General features: G+C 35.6%; 1 protein-coding gene across 1 annotated transcript; it reads right to left on the bottom strand.

The window, feature by feature from the left end:
- Positions 1-204: 204 nt before the first annotated feature.
- Positions 205-14235, bottom strand: LOC117329659. The gene is made up of 7 exons (XM_033887693.1): positions 14070-14235; positions 12560-12711; positions 6784-6854; positions 5959-6199; positions 4650-4727; positions 3250-3321; positions 205-2374 (listed from the first exon to the last, which is right to left on the bottom strand). The coding sequence occupies exons 2-7, from the start codon at positions 12653-12655 to the stop codon at positions 2012-2014; spliced, it is 921 nt and encodes a 306-aa protein (XP_033743584.1). The 5' UTR covers positions 12656-12711; positions 14070-14235; the 3' UTR covers positions 205-2011.
- Positions 14236-15695: the final 1460 nt, after the last annotated feature.

Here is a 15695-nt window from a genome sequence, read left to right as displayed (position 1 = left end):
TTCATCCAGTCATTTCTGTTAAAGTACACCGTAGTAGGAATTTATAGGCTTGTAAAGTATCACTGTTTTGACTGGATTTGCCCCTTTAAATATATGTTTTGGTAAAATAAACAACACGAAAACTGTCGAACCAACAGTATGTATATATTAAGCTGTATCAACTGCCGCTATGTTTTGGTAAAATAAACAACACGAAAACTGTCGAACCAACAGTATGTATATATTCAGCTGTATCAGAAGCCTGTCATTCACAACTCTGAAATAAGTGATTCAATATGTACTGGACTTACACCGTAAATACACAGATTTAGTTTAGTAAATACTCATAACACAATTATTACGTCAAAATTAAAATTTAAAAAACACATAAACAAACAGCATTGTATTTCAATAATGCCCCCGTCCCCTGTAATATTGAATAGTAATGTTATCCCTCTTTATATTCAGTAGTAAAAACGACTTGACCGCCGGAGACGTCCGGATTGCAGGAACGTTATGTGAGGAAGTTATGCAATGCTGAGGAATATTGGGAAGGTGTGGAATATAAGAAAGGGTGTGGAATGTTGGGAAGGTGTGGAATATAAGAAAGGGTGTGGAATGTTGGGAAGGTGTAAAATATATAAAAGGGTGTGGAATGTTGGGAAGGTGTGGAATATATAAAAGGGTGTGGAATGTTGGGAAGGTGTGGAATATAAGAAAGGGTGTGGAATGTTAGGAAGGTGTGGAATGTTAAAGTGTGTGGAATGTTAAAGTGTGAGGACTATGATGAGGGTGTGAAATGTGAGGAGGTTGCCGAATGTGGAGAGGGTGTGGAATTTGGGGAAGTGGTTTGATGTGGAGAGCTTGGGGAATATAAGAATGGTGTGGAAAGTGGGGAAGGCGTACGATGCGCAGAAGGTATGGACTGAGCGGAGGTTGTGGAAAGTGTGGGATGTTTTGAGTATGAGTGGGTGTAGGTTGTCACGAAAACGAGTGATTTAAAGAATTGTACAAAAGACACACGAGATATTTGTACCTATCAAAAAAATATATATACAAAAATAGTATAAATACAGTAGAGTCAAAGTGAGTCTAACATGCACCATAAAAATGTTTCATCATATCAATGACTCATCAATGGGAATGAGTTGATTGCAGGAGGCGACAAAACACTCGGAATTGGTCGAAATAAATGTTCAAATCATCTACAGCGGAAGATGAAAAAGACCAATAACTCCATGAGTTTCATAATTTCCAATTCAAAAAAACGTTAAGTACACATGTATTTTCTGAAATGTGTTAGAGGGACAAATGAACTAAAACGTTACAAGCAAGTTGCGAAACCTTGGGCACTGAAAGTTATTCAAATTTCAAATAACGGCAATTATTCAAATACATGAATTAAGAAATGTTTAGGTAGCAACACAATATTGTAAAAAAACGTTGCTCGGTGAATCACTTAATAAAACCATAGAAAAATGCATAAGCGACGAATGGGTAGTTGGACAATGTATGTAGGGACAATAAAATAAATAGCTAAAAGAGTAAAACAAAATGAAATGGTCGTTCAATACACATAGGGGAATATAGGCGCTGCATTCACAAAATCAATAAAAACGTTGCTCATAAAACTAGCTAAACCCCAAATGTTATATTAGTTATATTGACATCTATCATGAAATGTAGGAGGTGTTGTGTTCACAAAGAATAATTGACAGACAGACGCCAATCATACTAATAGTCATAATCGACTATTTCACCGAGAGGCACACATTTTGTAAAGAGGGAACTTAACAGAAAGAGTTCAATGAGTCTCGATTTAAAACATTATATAGCTACAGGAACTTGCAAGGCATGGTACACAATTATACAGCTGTATGAACTTGTAAGACACTGTACAAAAGTATGCAACTAAATGCACTTGTAAGGCACTGTACACAATTATACAGCTGTATCTTTTTATGAGGCATGGAACACAATTATACAACTACATCAATTTGTCCCAGCATATTCCTCAGTATGGGCATCTGTATCACATTTTAACTGTACTCATTCGTCGAGTGTTTTCAATATCGGACTCTGGCTGAAGAGTACCTTTAATGGAGTTTATCAGTTTACCATTCTGTTTGACAGCTATGGCGGGGACTATAATTCGGTCGCTTGGAAGGAATCTTCCTCGTACGCCATTGTAGTATCTATAATGAGATGGTATTTGTTCCCAACAAAACTCCAACGGTGGTGATTCCAGCAGCATACGCCACACAAGCTGGATACAAGCAGAGACGAATTTTCCCATTGCGCCATTTCCATCTTTTATCCCGTTAAGATAAGATGCCAGGGAGGACGAGGAGTGAGGTTGACATATTTTGTCTGCCCAAATCTCATCAAAAAATGTCTGAAAACGACAAAAAATGGTTTTTTTTTTTTTAAACAGCTAGCATAATATAATTAAAGTAGTAATTACTGTTAAGTAAAATTAATTAACAAACAAATATAAGATTGTCTACTGTCACGTCTAACCCTCCCATTCATCAAAAAAGCATTTTCAGTCCGGGACAATCACATTTGTTAAAAGCTTGGAATGATTTCGTTCCTTGACTTGACTTTTCCGATATGTTACGTATTTGTTTAATGTGCATTCCCGACGAAAATACAATAAATCATTGACAAAAAAGGTATATTGATGCTTTCACAATCAGGCCATCCACCTGCCGTCCTGGAAGACTTTTATTGTAGTCATCAACAATAATATATTTATCCAAACTAAATTTTGATAGATTTTGCTAATGATGTACATGTATTTCCCGGTATGTTAATATGTTTCATGTCTGCAGCGTTTACGCGTTAACATAATCCAGTTATTTTGCATACACACAGTTTTTTCGTAATATGATGTCACAGTGCTACGTCTACACATGCGTCTGTATCCGGTTCGTATTTATATAGAATATATTGATAACTATTCCTACCATATCAACAAGATGTAACACTTGAAAAGTGATGGCTCAGTTTCGATTCACTGCCGATTGTGCATCGACTGTGGAACGGAAGTAAGATATATTTCAGAGCGGTCATGCAAGGGAGGATCGGATTGGTCGACAGCTCTTTACACAATACTAACTATAATTGTCCACCATTCAGACTTTTTCTTTTATATATACATGTACATACTAGCCAGATGCAGACGCCTAACGTCAACAGGAATATACGTATACCTTAGCAGGTAGATATTAACCAAAGAATAAATCTTATCTTATTGATCCTACAAACCTTCAGTAACACCTTCTCGATATCGTATCCCAGTGACAGCTGAAGATTGACTATAGTTCTCTCAGCCTGTGACTAAAACAAAGTAGGATAGGATAAAGCATAATTTGTTGATAAATAAAAGCAAAATGTGCAGGACCTCATCTAGATATACCCCAACCCACTCTTAAGTAAAATTAATCTTTCCAGGGGATCACAAGATATTACATATATGTCCTATATTTTTTATCTTAAAAGTACAAGTAATCAAGACCTCAATTTTGACATTTAATCCTGATCGATGACCAAGACTAAATCTGTCCAGGGGTTTAAAAAACAAGAAGAGAGAGGTCTTGCAGACAAACCATAGATTTCAGCAATCATACCGAGTATTGCTAATCCAATATATCTCCCCTACTGACCCAAGCTAGTTATCACAATATCATACATTGTAAGGAAGATGTCCTTTGGTATTAATTTGGGAAAAGGGAAAAAATAGCTTGCTTCTGATTATTCAAATGTAAAAACACAAGAAATCGTAATGATAGTATTTTAACAGAAGAATTATTCAAAGTGAGACTAGATATTTATTTAGAAAAAGTGACGGCGACCTTGACCGTACAACCTTGAAACTCAAACTCGTCAAGATACTGTGATCTTTTGTAAGTTGCATAAAATTACTCAAGGAATGAAGCCGCTAGAGCAAAAATATTAAAGGTGATAGCCTTTACCCATCACTCGAAATAGTCCAAGATATCGTACATTTAACGTTAACTCGACAATCCTGAAAGGCAAGATGCTATGGTCCTTTGTGATTGTAATAAGTTCCATCACAATTCCTTAAGGGATGAAGCAGACAAGGTCAAAAGCCCAAAGGACCTGCCTCGTTCTCCTGAATATTTCAGTAATCATGGCAAAATACTCTGAATACTTTTCAACTTTTCTTTTTCAATAATCACAAAGGACAGTGGCCAAGGTCAGTTATTCGTTTGTCATATGATTTATATCAACCCGCCTCCTCCCCAGCATCCTATCTCTGTTACAATATTGACCTGAACTGTAATTTGGTAATCCATGGTTGGGCTTTTTAACACCACCTTGGTACATGTGATGTACATGTACAAATGTTTAATATTCGATATTTCATGTTCATGAAATATATTTGTATTTAAATCAATGATTCATTTGCCGTCTACCAAATAAACTGCCATTTTAAATCCAATCTCTTACATGGTTGCCACAGGTCATTCTTCTTCATGGTCCAACTAGATTGCCCTGCCCGTAGTCATGTATAATCATTTTTAAAAAGTTGTATCTGTATAGCGAATGGGCTCTATATGAATAAATATCTGATCAGTATCATTTCCACCAAAGCGGTAAAAGCAAACATGAATATACATTGTATAAATCAATATCAAACTTACCTGTTCCTCCACGTGTAGAAGTTCTTTGATCTTCGTAATTTGTTCTTTTTGTTCCTGATGAACGAAGTCAAATACAACCTGGAATAACAAGAGGCCAAAGAGTCGTACACTTCCGTTCATGCTGTTTATATGATACATTTTATTTATTACGAAGTAAAGATGAAAGCTGAGCCTAGCGGCGTTTATCTTTAGTCAATAGTGCAACTAAACAATTTTCCCTTAAAATGACATAACGTGTCAGAGGAATCAACATAACTGCACTTCCCTGACCTGGTAAACATTGACCTTTAGTTCAAAGGTTATTCAATCCAAATGGCATATTTTTGACCTCTGTCACCTTGCCAGTTGCTATTCACTTGTGCTGGCTATCTGTTTGATGCTCTTAAATTTACCATGTTTTATCAAAATCTGTCTTTTATAACAGTCATAAAATCTGAATTCAAACAAATCTCAAGGCCCAGAAAACATACATCGGAAAGTGCTAAAATAACTTTAATCTGTAATTACTAAACTAATTCAACTATCTTTCAATCAATCAATGCGTACTGGGTGTGTGTCATCAGCTTGAAAGCGGGAAAGATAACAGCTATATTTAAGAAAGGAGACACGCGTTATGCTGGAAACTGTAGACCAGTCAGCTTAACAAGTATTTCAGGTTAACTACTGGAAACGATTAGAAGAATCGTTTTATGGAACATCTTATAAACAACAATCTTCTTGGTACTCAGCAGTCCCGGTTTGTGAAATGTAGATCAACAATACTCCAGCTTCTTAAAATAATGAAGCTACATGTAGTAATATCGAGGTTGTTAATCTTGATTTTAGGAAGGCGTTTTCCATCGTTCTACACAGACGGTTTTTCAGAAGATTTAATACGTTTGACAGAAGACTTTTTGTCATAAAAGAAGACTTGAAGTTGCTTAAAATGGTCACACTTCCAAATGAAAAGTTTCGAAAACAAATTTTAAAAATAACGTCACGACATCAATATTGATAATTTTTTGGTTTAGATATTATATGGACTACATTATGTACGAGAGGCAAATGCTATCAAACATACTAATTTATACTAATTTAAAAATCACAGTATATCTTTTAGAAAATGCGACCTTGACTTGGCTTGGGGTTAGAGACAGTATAAACAAAATTAAAACTACAGAAGTTGGGGAAAAAAGTTGGGGAAAACCTAATTTGCAATATTAGTTAAATATCTAATTACATACATCTAAATCTGATGGCATCTGATAACCCATGAACACTCTACATGTATACAAAGCTACAGTAATATGAAATGAAAATGTAACATTACTTTGATAATATTCAGCAACAGCTCGGAGTCTTCTTTTTCTAATACTGCGTTTTCACTTTTCCCCATGGCGCTTTCTTTTTTCTCCTCTTCCACACCAGCCCTTTCATTTCTTTTTTGTTTAATTTCATTGAAAACGTCGGCACGTTTCAACGTGAGTGTATTAGATACCTTCACAATAGGCCCCTCGCCCGACGAATCGGGTTTCGATTGACCCTTTCCCTCTCCTCGTAGAAGATTTAGTCTAGAAAAGAAAAGAAGAAGAAAAAAGAAATAATTCTGTCTTTCATATCGACTATATTAGCAATTTCATTTTTAAATTTTAAACTAGTAGCCACTCTACTGGAGTGTCTAAATATCACAACTTCCAAAAGCAAACAAAATTAATATCTATAAATATCATCAATCAAGAACTGACGTCATCATTACCCTGACGTCATAACTATATACATCAATGTTAATTTCAAATTTTTGAACTTTAATGCACATTCCCTATAATTAAATACTCTATTTGTCTTTGAGACCAAAACATTAACCGTTTATTAAAGCGTTTCAACTCTGCTCAGTTTACCTATATAGTAACTATATGCGTAATCTTCTCATGAACATGTCGTTAAAAAACTATGAATAACAGTAGGAATCGGTTTCAAGGAAAAGTAATCATCATTTGGTTATTCGCGACCTCCGCTTTATAAATCTTCCGATAATAAGTGCAACAGCATGTCTTATACTACATGTTAATAGAGGCACAATCACTGTCACGACTTGTCGATTACGAAATTTGACGTTCAGGAATCCATTTATATGACATTTTGGCTTATTATTTACCTTTCCTGCAAGCTGGCCACTTCATCCTTTTCATGCTCTCGGATATCCCTCAACTCCCTAAAGGTGTCGGCCTGAAATCATCAACAGACTTTTTAACTTCAAATATCACTTACACAACAATAACAACATACCTGCTCCCCTCAATATAATACGTATTGCGGAATAACCCGCAATTCACGTTATAAAATTGGGTGCAGATACTGCTTGTTTCTGTTTAGATTCGAAATCTGGTACTTGCATGTATTAACGAAAAATGTTAGGAGAACGACGCTTTAACATAAAACACAGGATACATTACTGAGTTATCTCCCTTGTCTGTAAGCTCTTTCCGGTTTCAGCAAGAAGATGAAATCAATTTTGCTGTGGAACAAATTCGTCCAATTAAGTATCATAAACTGTTTGTTTGCAGGAAACAAGATTTCAAAAATATGTATAGATATTTGTTTTTTACGGATGAACCTAATTTATCCGTAGATGTGCAAATTTAGGCCTGATTGTGGCCGATTGCTTTTCGTGTCAAAAATTTATCCGATGCCATGCTAGTCACACATGGCGCGGATAAAAATACACATTATAGATATAGTGCGACTATCAGATATTAAATATCGAGTCATGCAATTTCACTCTTGTATTCGGAGCATTCAATTTTGAAGTACTACATTTGAAAATGTTTATAAAGTCAATAATTTATGTTGGTTAATGTCCGTGCCAGTTATGTGTATAATATATGCGATGGCCACGGGGTGCCGATTGATTTGGAACCCAAGTTAAATGATTATGTGTCATTATTATCAGTGATAAGAATCGTTCAAATGCATTATGTTGCCTATTTATAAAACGAAACGTAGCATGGTGTTAAGATTATGTGTATGTTCTGTGTAACGAAACCCATGTGCTTTATAATATGGCATTACTTCGCCTGACATTAAATTGCTGTTGATTGATGTCGTTACATGATTAAAAAGGGGCCATCCGAGTCGGTTATGTCAAAGAGGAATAGAGGGATTGATCCAGGCAACAATGAACCTCATTCAGATATACCCGTGCAGGTCATTTGAAGGTGGAGATCCTCTGGAGACCACGTTTACAAGGGAGTCCCCTATGGCAACCAGCAGTCACATGACAAGTCATCAGAACTATCTACAGGTACACCAATAACTCAAATTGTCAGTGTTGAAGATGATTTGGGGATTCATGCTTCTCGATCATTAAAACAATGTGAAATACATTGATCTGGGAACTTTGTTGCTAAAGAAGCTAGGTGAATGTAGTAATGCACAGAAAATATGCTTGATTGCCATTTGATGGGGAGCTGATAGTCAGGCCTAAAACAGCTAAAGAAAAAGGTATATAACTAGTCAGTGGACTGATGACCATTAGCATTTGGCATGGCATTCTGAAATAGATGCATACAGTGCGGTTAGGTGTTCAAAGGTCAGGATCCCAGTAATGGAAACTGTATGATGAACAGTTCAGGTTGAGAAAAGCTCGCAACCCAGAAAGTTCATGGGGAAGGGTGGACAATGAACTACATTTTACTGTACATGACCCCTCAAGGCCCCAGGGACAAGCATAATGTAATACTAGTAGCTAGATGTAGGAACGTTTTGATTATAATTATAAATAAAGGACAGTGCACTCGAAAGGTATGCACTTATGCTCACAAGTGCTTGCGGTGCAAAAGGGCACATCCCATTTCAAAATGTTTTCAGGCTGGTGGTCAGGGTTCAGCAAATGGGTTGCCAAGTATCACAGGTCTCGGTAGCTAGAGGGGTTCAAAATTCAATATCAAGGGCCCAGGGTAACTACATTAAAAAAAAAAAAAAAAAAGTGGAGCAGGAGTGAAACAGAGGGAAAAAAATCATGAAGGAAGTTGAGTTAGGTAGAATAGCTGGCCCTTTCACGGTTAAACCTATTTCAACACTCCATATATCCCTGTGGCATTTTGATGGGAGAGTTAAGGGAAGTTTTTGATTAACTTGGTATTCCTATTGATAGAGAGAAAGCACAGGGCCCCAAGAACTATACTGATATATTTAGGGTTAGAAATTGACACAGAAAAGATTAATATGAAAATTCCCCATGACAAACAAGTGTCAAGTAGTACTTATTGTTGAAATTAACTTAATGTTACAGAAGGGAAAAGCTACCCTGAAAGAGTTACAATCATTAGCTGGTTCCTTGTCAATTTATGCTAGGGCAATCCCTATGGCATGTGAATTCATCATACGGATGTTTGATGAAATGACAGGTGCATGTAAATCATTACACTTGGTTCTTAGTACTCAATGAATTAGGCAGGATCTTGAATTATGGGTATTTTCCTAAATCATTTCAATGGCGAATCCTATATTTCTGAAGTAGATTAGTCATCTTATGAGTCTTAGGGCTTACTTACAGACAGTGCAGGAAATAACACCTTTAGTTGTGGGGCTCTTTTTGGGAACCATTGGTCTGTTTTAGGTGGCCAACCCTATGGCAGAACGAACCATTCATGAGAGATATTACATTCTAGAGTTTGCCTATTCTTCTTGCATTCCGTACTTGGAAAACAGTTTTCAAAAAAAAAAAAAAAAAAAAAAAAGTTTTGTATGTTGATAATGAGGCACTTGTTACTTTACACAACAAGAAAACTGCAAAGTCTTTGAGGGTTTATGTCCTTATTGCGCCCCCTGGCGTTGTGTTACATGAATAATTGTATTCAATTTTAGACAATACATGTGGCAGGGGTATCCTATTCAGCAGCTGCTGCTTTATCTTGGTTTCAGTTCTCAAAGTTTCGGCAGGTAATCCCAGGGGCAGACACAGGATCGACAGAAATACCAAAAAGATTTAAAAGATTTCTGTGTTACATATTGACAGTGAAGTTGACAGGTTGATAGGGAGTTCTTTGGCAGAAAATGCTAAGGCATTATACAGTAAAGCTATGACTAGTTTTGCAAAATGTTTAAGTGATATGAACTTGGTGTATAGTTGGCCCCATCTATTAAACAAATAGTTCATTACATAGTTTATATGTCATTACAGGGTTCAAGGCATTCAATAGTAAAATGTTACTTAGCGGGTCTTGGTTTCAATTGCAAAAAAAAAAAAAAAAAAAAAATTTGCTTGACCCAACTCAGCATTCCATTGTACATAAAATGTTGGAGGGTATTAGAAGATGCAATGGTGTGGCTGATTCACGACTGCCAATTACATTGGATTTGTTGATAAAGATTATTTCTGTTCATAATTCTTCTTCAGATCTGTAGCTCCTACTTTGAAGTGTGACCGTTTTTATGTGGTTATTCCATGGTATTTTATGGATGTTTCAGAGTTGGGGAGTTAACATGCGGTAGCAAAACACCAGTTAGATGTGTAGACAGCTCACAAGTTATTGTAGAAGATGGCTTTGCTTACATACAGTTATCATTTTCCAAGACAGACCAATATGACAAGGGAACTACGATTATATTGCCTTATGTTAACAATATCAGCTGCCCTGTTTCAAATATAAAGTTATACTTGGACATAAGGCCTGGTGTAAAGGGCCCATTCCTTTGTCATTTCTGTGGTAAACCATGTACCTTGTATAAATTCTCAAGCATATTAAGAGAGGCTTGTAAGGCAGTAGGCAATAGGCATAGAGGCTAACACTAACAGATATACATCTCATTCATTCCGTATCGGAGCAGCAACAACAGCTGCAATGGCCAACATGTTGGAGGGGAAATCATGGATATCAGCTGTTGGCGGTCACTAACATATAACAAGTACATAAGGATTCCAACACAAACATTTTTAGACCAAAATGCTAAATGTGGCACTTAAGCGTGTTCAAGGAATGGTCTGGCTGGTGGGTTCCTCGATAATAAGGAGGGCTTTTGTACATGCCCAAAGTAGACCGGGGGGCATTCAATGGAACATTGGCAGAGTTGGACTGTCCTTGTGGTGGCAAGGCAAAGGGGGAATGAAGATCAACCACCTGCGACCAGTAGTTCAGCATTCGGTTAAGTTTGAGGATCCTCCTCGCATTTTCATATTACATGTTGGGGGTAATGACCTTGTGGAGACAAGGATGGGGAACATTAAGAGTAGAAATCAAAGAGGCCATAATTTGGTTAGAGGTAAAATTCCCCGAGAACTTTAATGTTTTGGTCACAGGTATTACCTAGATTGCATTGGAGAGGGTCTAATAACACTGTAGCATCAGAAAGGGCCAGGCGAAGATTGAATGGGTTCTTTTCTGCATTTATGATATATAGGGGAAGTGCTTGTATTCAATACCCTAAGTTGAAGTTGGAAGACCAGTTCTTCCTTGCTAATGACCATGTTCACTTGTCTAGTTTGAGCAATAACATTTTTGTAAACACCTTGCAAGGAGAGATTGAAACCTTTTTCACAACTTATGGTAGGGCATTTTCTGAACTTGGGAAGGGATTTTTTAGTCACAACCTTGTCCGCGACTTTGTTGGTCGTTGGCGGTGAACAAGCGAATTTGAGTTGTTTTGTTCATATGGCATAGTTCGACGTACAAGTTACTTTAGGTAGGTTTTATTGAAATTGGCTATACATCTTTGGAGAGCTGCTGCCCAGGATACAGTTTATTAACTGAGTTGTCTAATTTACAATATTTTGGACATTTTATTCATTGTGAACATTGTTCTGCTGATCTGTTTATATTGAATGCAGTTGCAGCTGCATATTGCTTTGTTGAATATTGATTTCAATGATTTGGCATCTTGATTAACAGGGAGCTGGCACCCAGAACCTGTTAAATATTGATTATTTGTAAACTATTGATTAACGGGGAGTTGTCACCCATGAACCGTTGATTGATTTGATTACTTGATTTCTCATTGAATTTGCTTTATAATTAACGGGGAGCTGTACACCCAGAAACCGTTAATTATCATTGTTTGTATTATTGATTTGTGGCATGTCATTTATACCCATGCTGGGACGACTGCCAATTCTAGTAAAGTTGTGACTAATAAATCCAATCAACCCTATTTATGATGTCTTTGTTTTGCATTCATATTTTATAATGCCTCATTATACAGACGCAAATTAATCAGACTCCCCTCTCAGGTAGCGTAGCTCCAAACATGATAGATTTAGGTTGTTTCAAAATGATAAGTCTGAAAGATATGTGACGTAAGTACCATGACTAACTAGGTTTGACAAAAACCTACATACTTCTTCTAGATTCTCACGAAAAGTCGATTCAGATCCGAATATACGAGATAACCTCATGTTCCTGCGAGCTGATTTCCTAAGTTAATTCCTTAAGTGAAGTGAAATCCCTTATATTAGATAAATGAAAATGATTAAATAAAAGACAAAAAATAACATTTTCATAGTTCATATTCACTTTCTTACTGTTCAACTTTGTCAATATTTAATAAGTTTATTTTCCGTTCTATCAATAAACATGGTCGCCCTTGTCAATATCCATTGTTTCCATTTTGTTAATAAGCATGTTCGTCCGTGTCAATATTCAATGTTTCCGTTTTGTCAATAAACATGTTCGTCCGTGTCAATATTCATTGTTTCCGTTTTGTCAATAAACATGTTCGTCCGTGTCAATATTCATTGTTTTCGTTTTGTTAATAAACATGTTCGCCCTTGTCAATATTCATTGTTTCCGTTTTGTCAATAAACATGTTCGTCCGTGTCAATATTCATTGTTTCCGTTTTGTCAATAAACATGTTCGTCCGTGTCAATATTCATTGTATTGTATTTCACTCAATGAACAAGTTCTATCCTTAATTGTCTGCTTTAGTTTTTACTTACTTTTTTCTTATTTAATATATCCATTACTTCTGCCACGTCATCCTCGGCCGGCGATACCTTCATCCATTCATCAAACGCTGTGTCCAACTTGTCCATTATGATGCACGCAAATGTACCAGGACCAGCAAGGTGTTGGTGTCTGATGAGGAAAACTGGAATAGGACAACGCCAAGAAATATAACGAGAGTATGTAATAGATATGTAGAGATAAAACTTCCCTGTTTCAATGTTGTGATAGGTAAGACGTGCTATGAAGAGATTATACAGTAGATATCACGCATTCCCCTGTTGTCAAGCACCTATGATCTGGAATGAATACAATGTACACTGTACGTGATATGTAAACAAAATCTGCTGTGAAAAAAAGGTTTATAGGGCACCAGGAAGTAAAAATTTTGAAGACTCTCTCTTTGTTTACAGATTTTATAAGCGAGTAAACATTTTTGGAGTAACAAAGATGTAGATCTTGATAAACATCTATTAAATCAATATAATCAGCCCTGATATAGATTATGTATGTACATACAGTAACTAACTGTGAGTATTTCCTACCATACTCCCTTTAAAGAAATGATTTATTTCGGCTTATCTACCTTCTTCTTACATTTGTTATTTAAAGAATTTTGATTTGTGAAATACTTCCGTGTAACAAGAGGTCAAAGATAACAGATTTCTGTAACAAGGAGGGAAGAGCCATATTAAATGTACAATGTAACATTTCATAACGGATGTAAACATAAGACCGTTATACAAGTTAGCTATCTCAAACGAATTCATTCCAGTTAAGATGATCTTTAATCAACAGGTGACTTCCTTTCAGTTATTTTTTTTTAAATATTCTTTTGAAACATATTTGTTTTTTCTTTATTATTAACTTTTTTTCTCTTTGTGTTTGTGTGTTTTGTTTGTTTGTTTTTGTCTTGTTTATAGTTAGAAAATCATACACAATGAACATTACACTCATTCAATGGGCGAATAGGCAGTGAAGTGTCCACATATATAGAATGTATTTATAAAAAGCTGTGTAACCTAGAAATCATTATTTCACGCCATATTGTAAATACAGTAACGTGACTTTTGTAATCGTGTCTTACTCATGCACCTGATTCAGGAAGTCTCGAAAGCCGAAAGAAATTACCCACACACGTCATTTATATAAGATATGGACCAAACATTCAAGGTAATGATAAGCTTGTATACAATGACCTGCAAGTTGAATGATTGAAGCCCATGACTCATATATCAACACATGATCAAACACGCGTGTGTTTGATGTGCTGAACACAGACGCGAGAGGAGTATTCTAAAATCGCCATCTTAGTACCGACAAAACCGTGTACATGTACATGTAAACAATGTAAACGTGTACACGATCGATCCTAAAAATATTTCAAAATAACTTCAAAACAAACACTTGCGGTCATCATCCTAACATCAGAAATACTTGGGGGGTTGCTATCAAGGTGAAGTAGTTAAAAAGATTAACACATAATATAATATCAAAACTTACCGGCATCAGCTCCAGATCTAGAATGTCTACTTTCGGTTTGACTAGGAAGTTGTTTGACGTGGGTTTTTTTTTTAGAGTTGTCTCCCTTCAATCACAATAAACTCTCCGATTTTCTTCGGGCACGCCCATTAGTATAGCCTTGATGAGGATAAAATGGCTTGTTTTTGTGTACCTATAACAATTTACTTCATGATTTTATCTTCAAATAAAAAAGATATGATAAATATAAAACCGGTATCTAATTTCATCATCCATTAAGGAAGTTTTTAACCTTCAAATTTATAATCACAATAATTATTGTATCATTAATATTAGAATTAATTAAAACTTCATTTATAATCACTTTCGGATATTATAATTTATATATCGTTGAAGCAACGTTTGATTCTGAAAGAACTGTTAATTCTGTGAGATGGGAACCTGGGCTTGAACCTCTGGGTTACCAATACATAATATCATAATATGTACTACATTTTAGATTCCATTCAAACAAATGCAGGATATAAGTCCAACTCAACTATTAACATATATAACTTAATCTGAAAAAAAAATCTCTATGTAACTATCGAGTATTCTAGTTGTTCAAAGAGAACTGTATTGAGTAAAACAAATACTTAGCAACACTATTTTGCTATCAACTACGAGTTTTAACTGTCAGTAAGTAAATGTTTGTGATGCTGCCCATGCCAATGGCAAACAACAACGGTATAATGACATAAGTTTAGCGTATGAATCTAGTTAATCTACGTTATGACGACATAGAATAACTTACTACATACATATGCACCGTTTAGGGTGTGTAATAAATATACTAGCATGACCTTTGTCCATAGACGGAAGATTATAACCCTTGTCCGTGGACGGGAGATTAAACAATTAATCTGTGTAGCCCACTAATCTCGTCTGACAGGGGACATAGCGTACCGGATTTAGGCTTCCTTACTACCGTATTAGTTATAGAAATCTTACTTTTTAGTTTATTTAGACAGAACTGATAAAATGCCGTACTATTTGAAAAAAAAACATATATTAAATACAGCGAATATATAACATTGGAATAATGTAAGTCGGAATAACGAGATAGCTTAACTCGACGAGTTATACGACATAACTTAACTCGAGCCGGGATAGATAAAGTCGTAATAATGAAATAGTTTAAATCGTAATAACGAGATGGCTGAAGTCATAATAACGAAATGGCTGAAGTCATAATAACGAGAAAAAGATAAAGTCGTAATATCGAGATAGCTTAAGTCGTTATAAAAAGATTTCGTAGGTCGTAATAACGAGATAGCTTAAGTCGTTATAAGAAGATTTCGTAGGTCGTAATAACGAGATAACTTAAGCCGTAATAATAATCTAACATTACTCGTAATCACTAATTTCACAGCCTTATACTGTCCAATCAACTGCTAGAATAACTTCGTTGTCTAAAATTTTACTAAATTAGGAAGTAAAATGCTAGCAGTAAATATTTAACTGTCTTATTCGAAACTTTTCTAATCAAAAGATCGATGATACCCAAAACGTTTCTGTATATGATGTTTTAGACATAGAAATTACTGCGATCGACAATTTTTGAGCATACAACTTATGTATACAGTTTTCCGAAGTATTTGTATGCAG

Source organism: Pecten maximus, chromosome 6 (assembly GCF_902652985.1).
Source record: "Pecten maximus chromosome 6, xPecMax1.1, whole genome shotgun sequence".
NCBI lineage: Eukaryota > Metazoa > Mollusca > Bivalvia > Pectinida > Pectinidae > Pecten > Pecten maximus.
Note: the sequence above shows the minus strand (reverse complement) of the source record. Positions and strands in the feature narration are given on the sequence as shown.

What these genes read in the sequence shown, in the direction of transcription:
- LOC117329659 (XM_033887693.1), bottom strand. Translation starts at nt 12,655, where the DNA reads ATGGACAAGTTGGACACAGCGTTTGATGAATGGATGAAGGTATCGCCG. An exon ending in TGTTGCTGAATATTATCAAA is followed by an intron (nt 4,728 to 5,958) that starts GTAATGTTACAT and finishes TTGTTATTCCAG; the next exon opens with GTTGTATTTGACTTCGTTCA. An exon ending in TCGAGAAGGTGTTACTGAAG is followed by an intron (nt 2,375 to 3,249) that starts GTTTGTAGGATC and finishes TGTCGTTTTCAG; the next exon opens with ACATTTTTTGATGAGATTTG.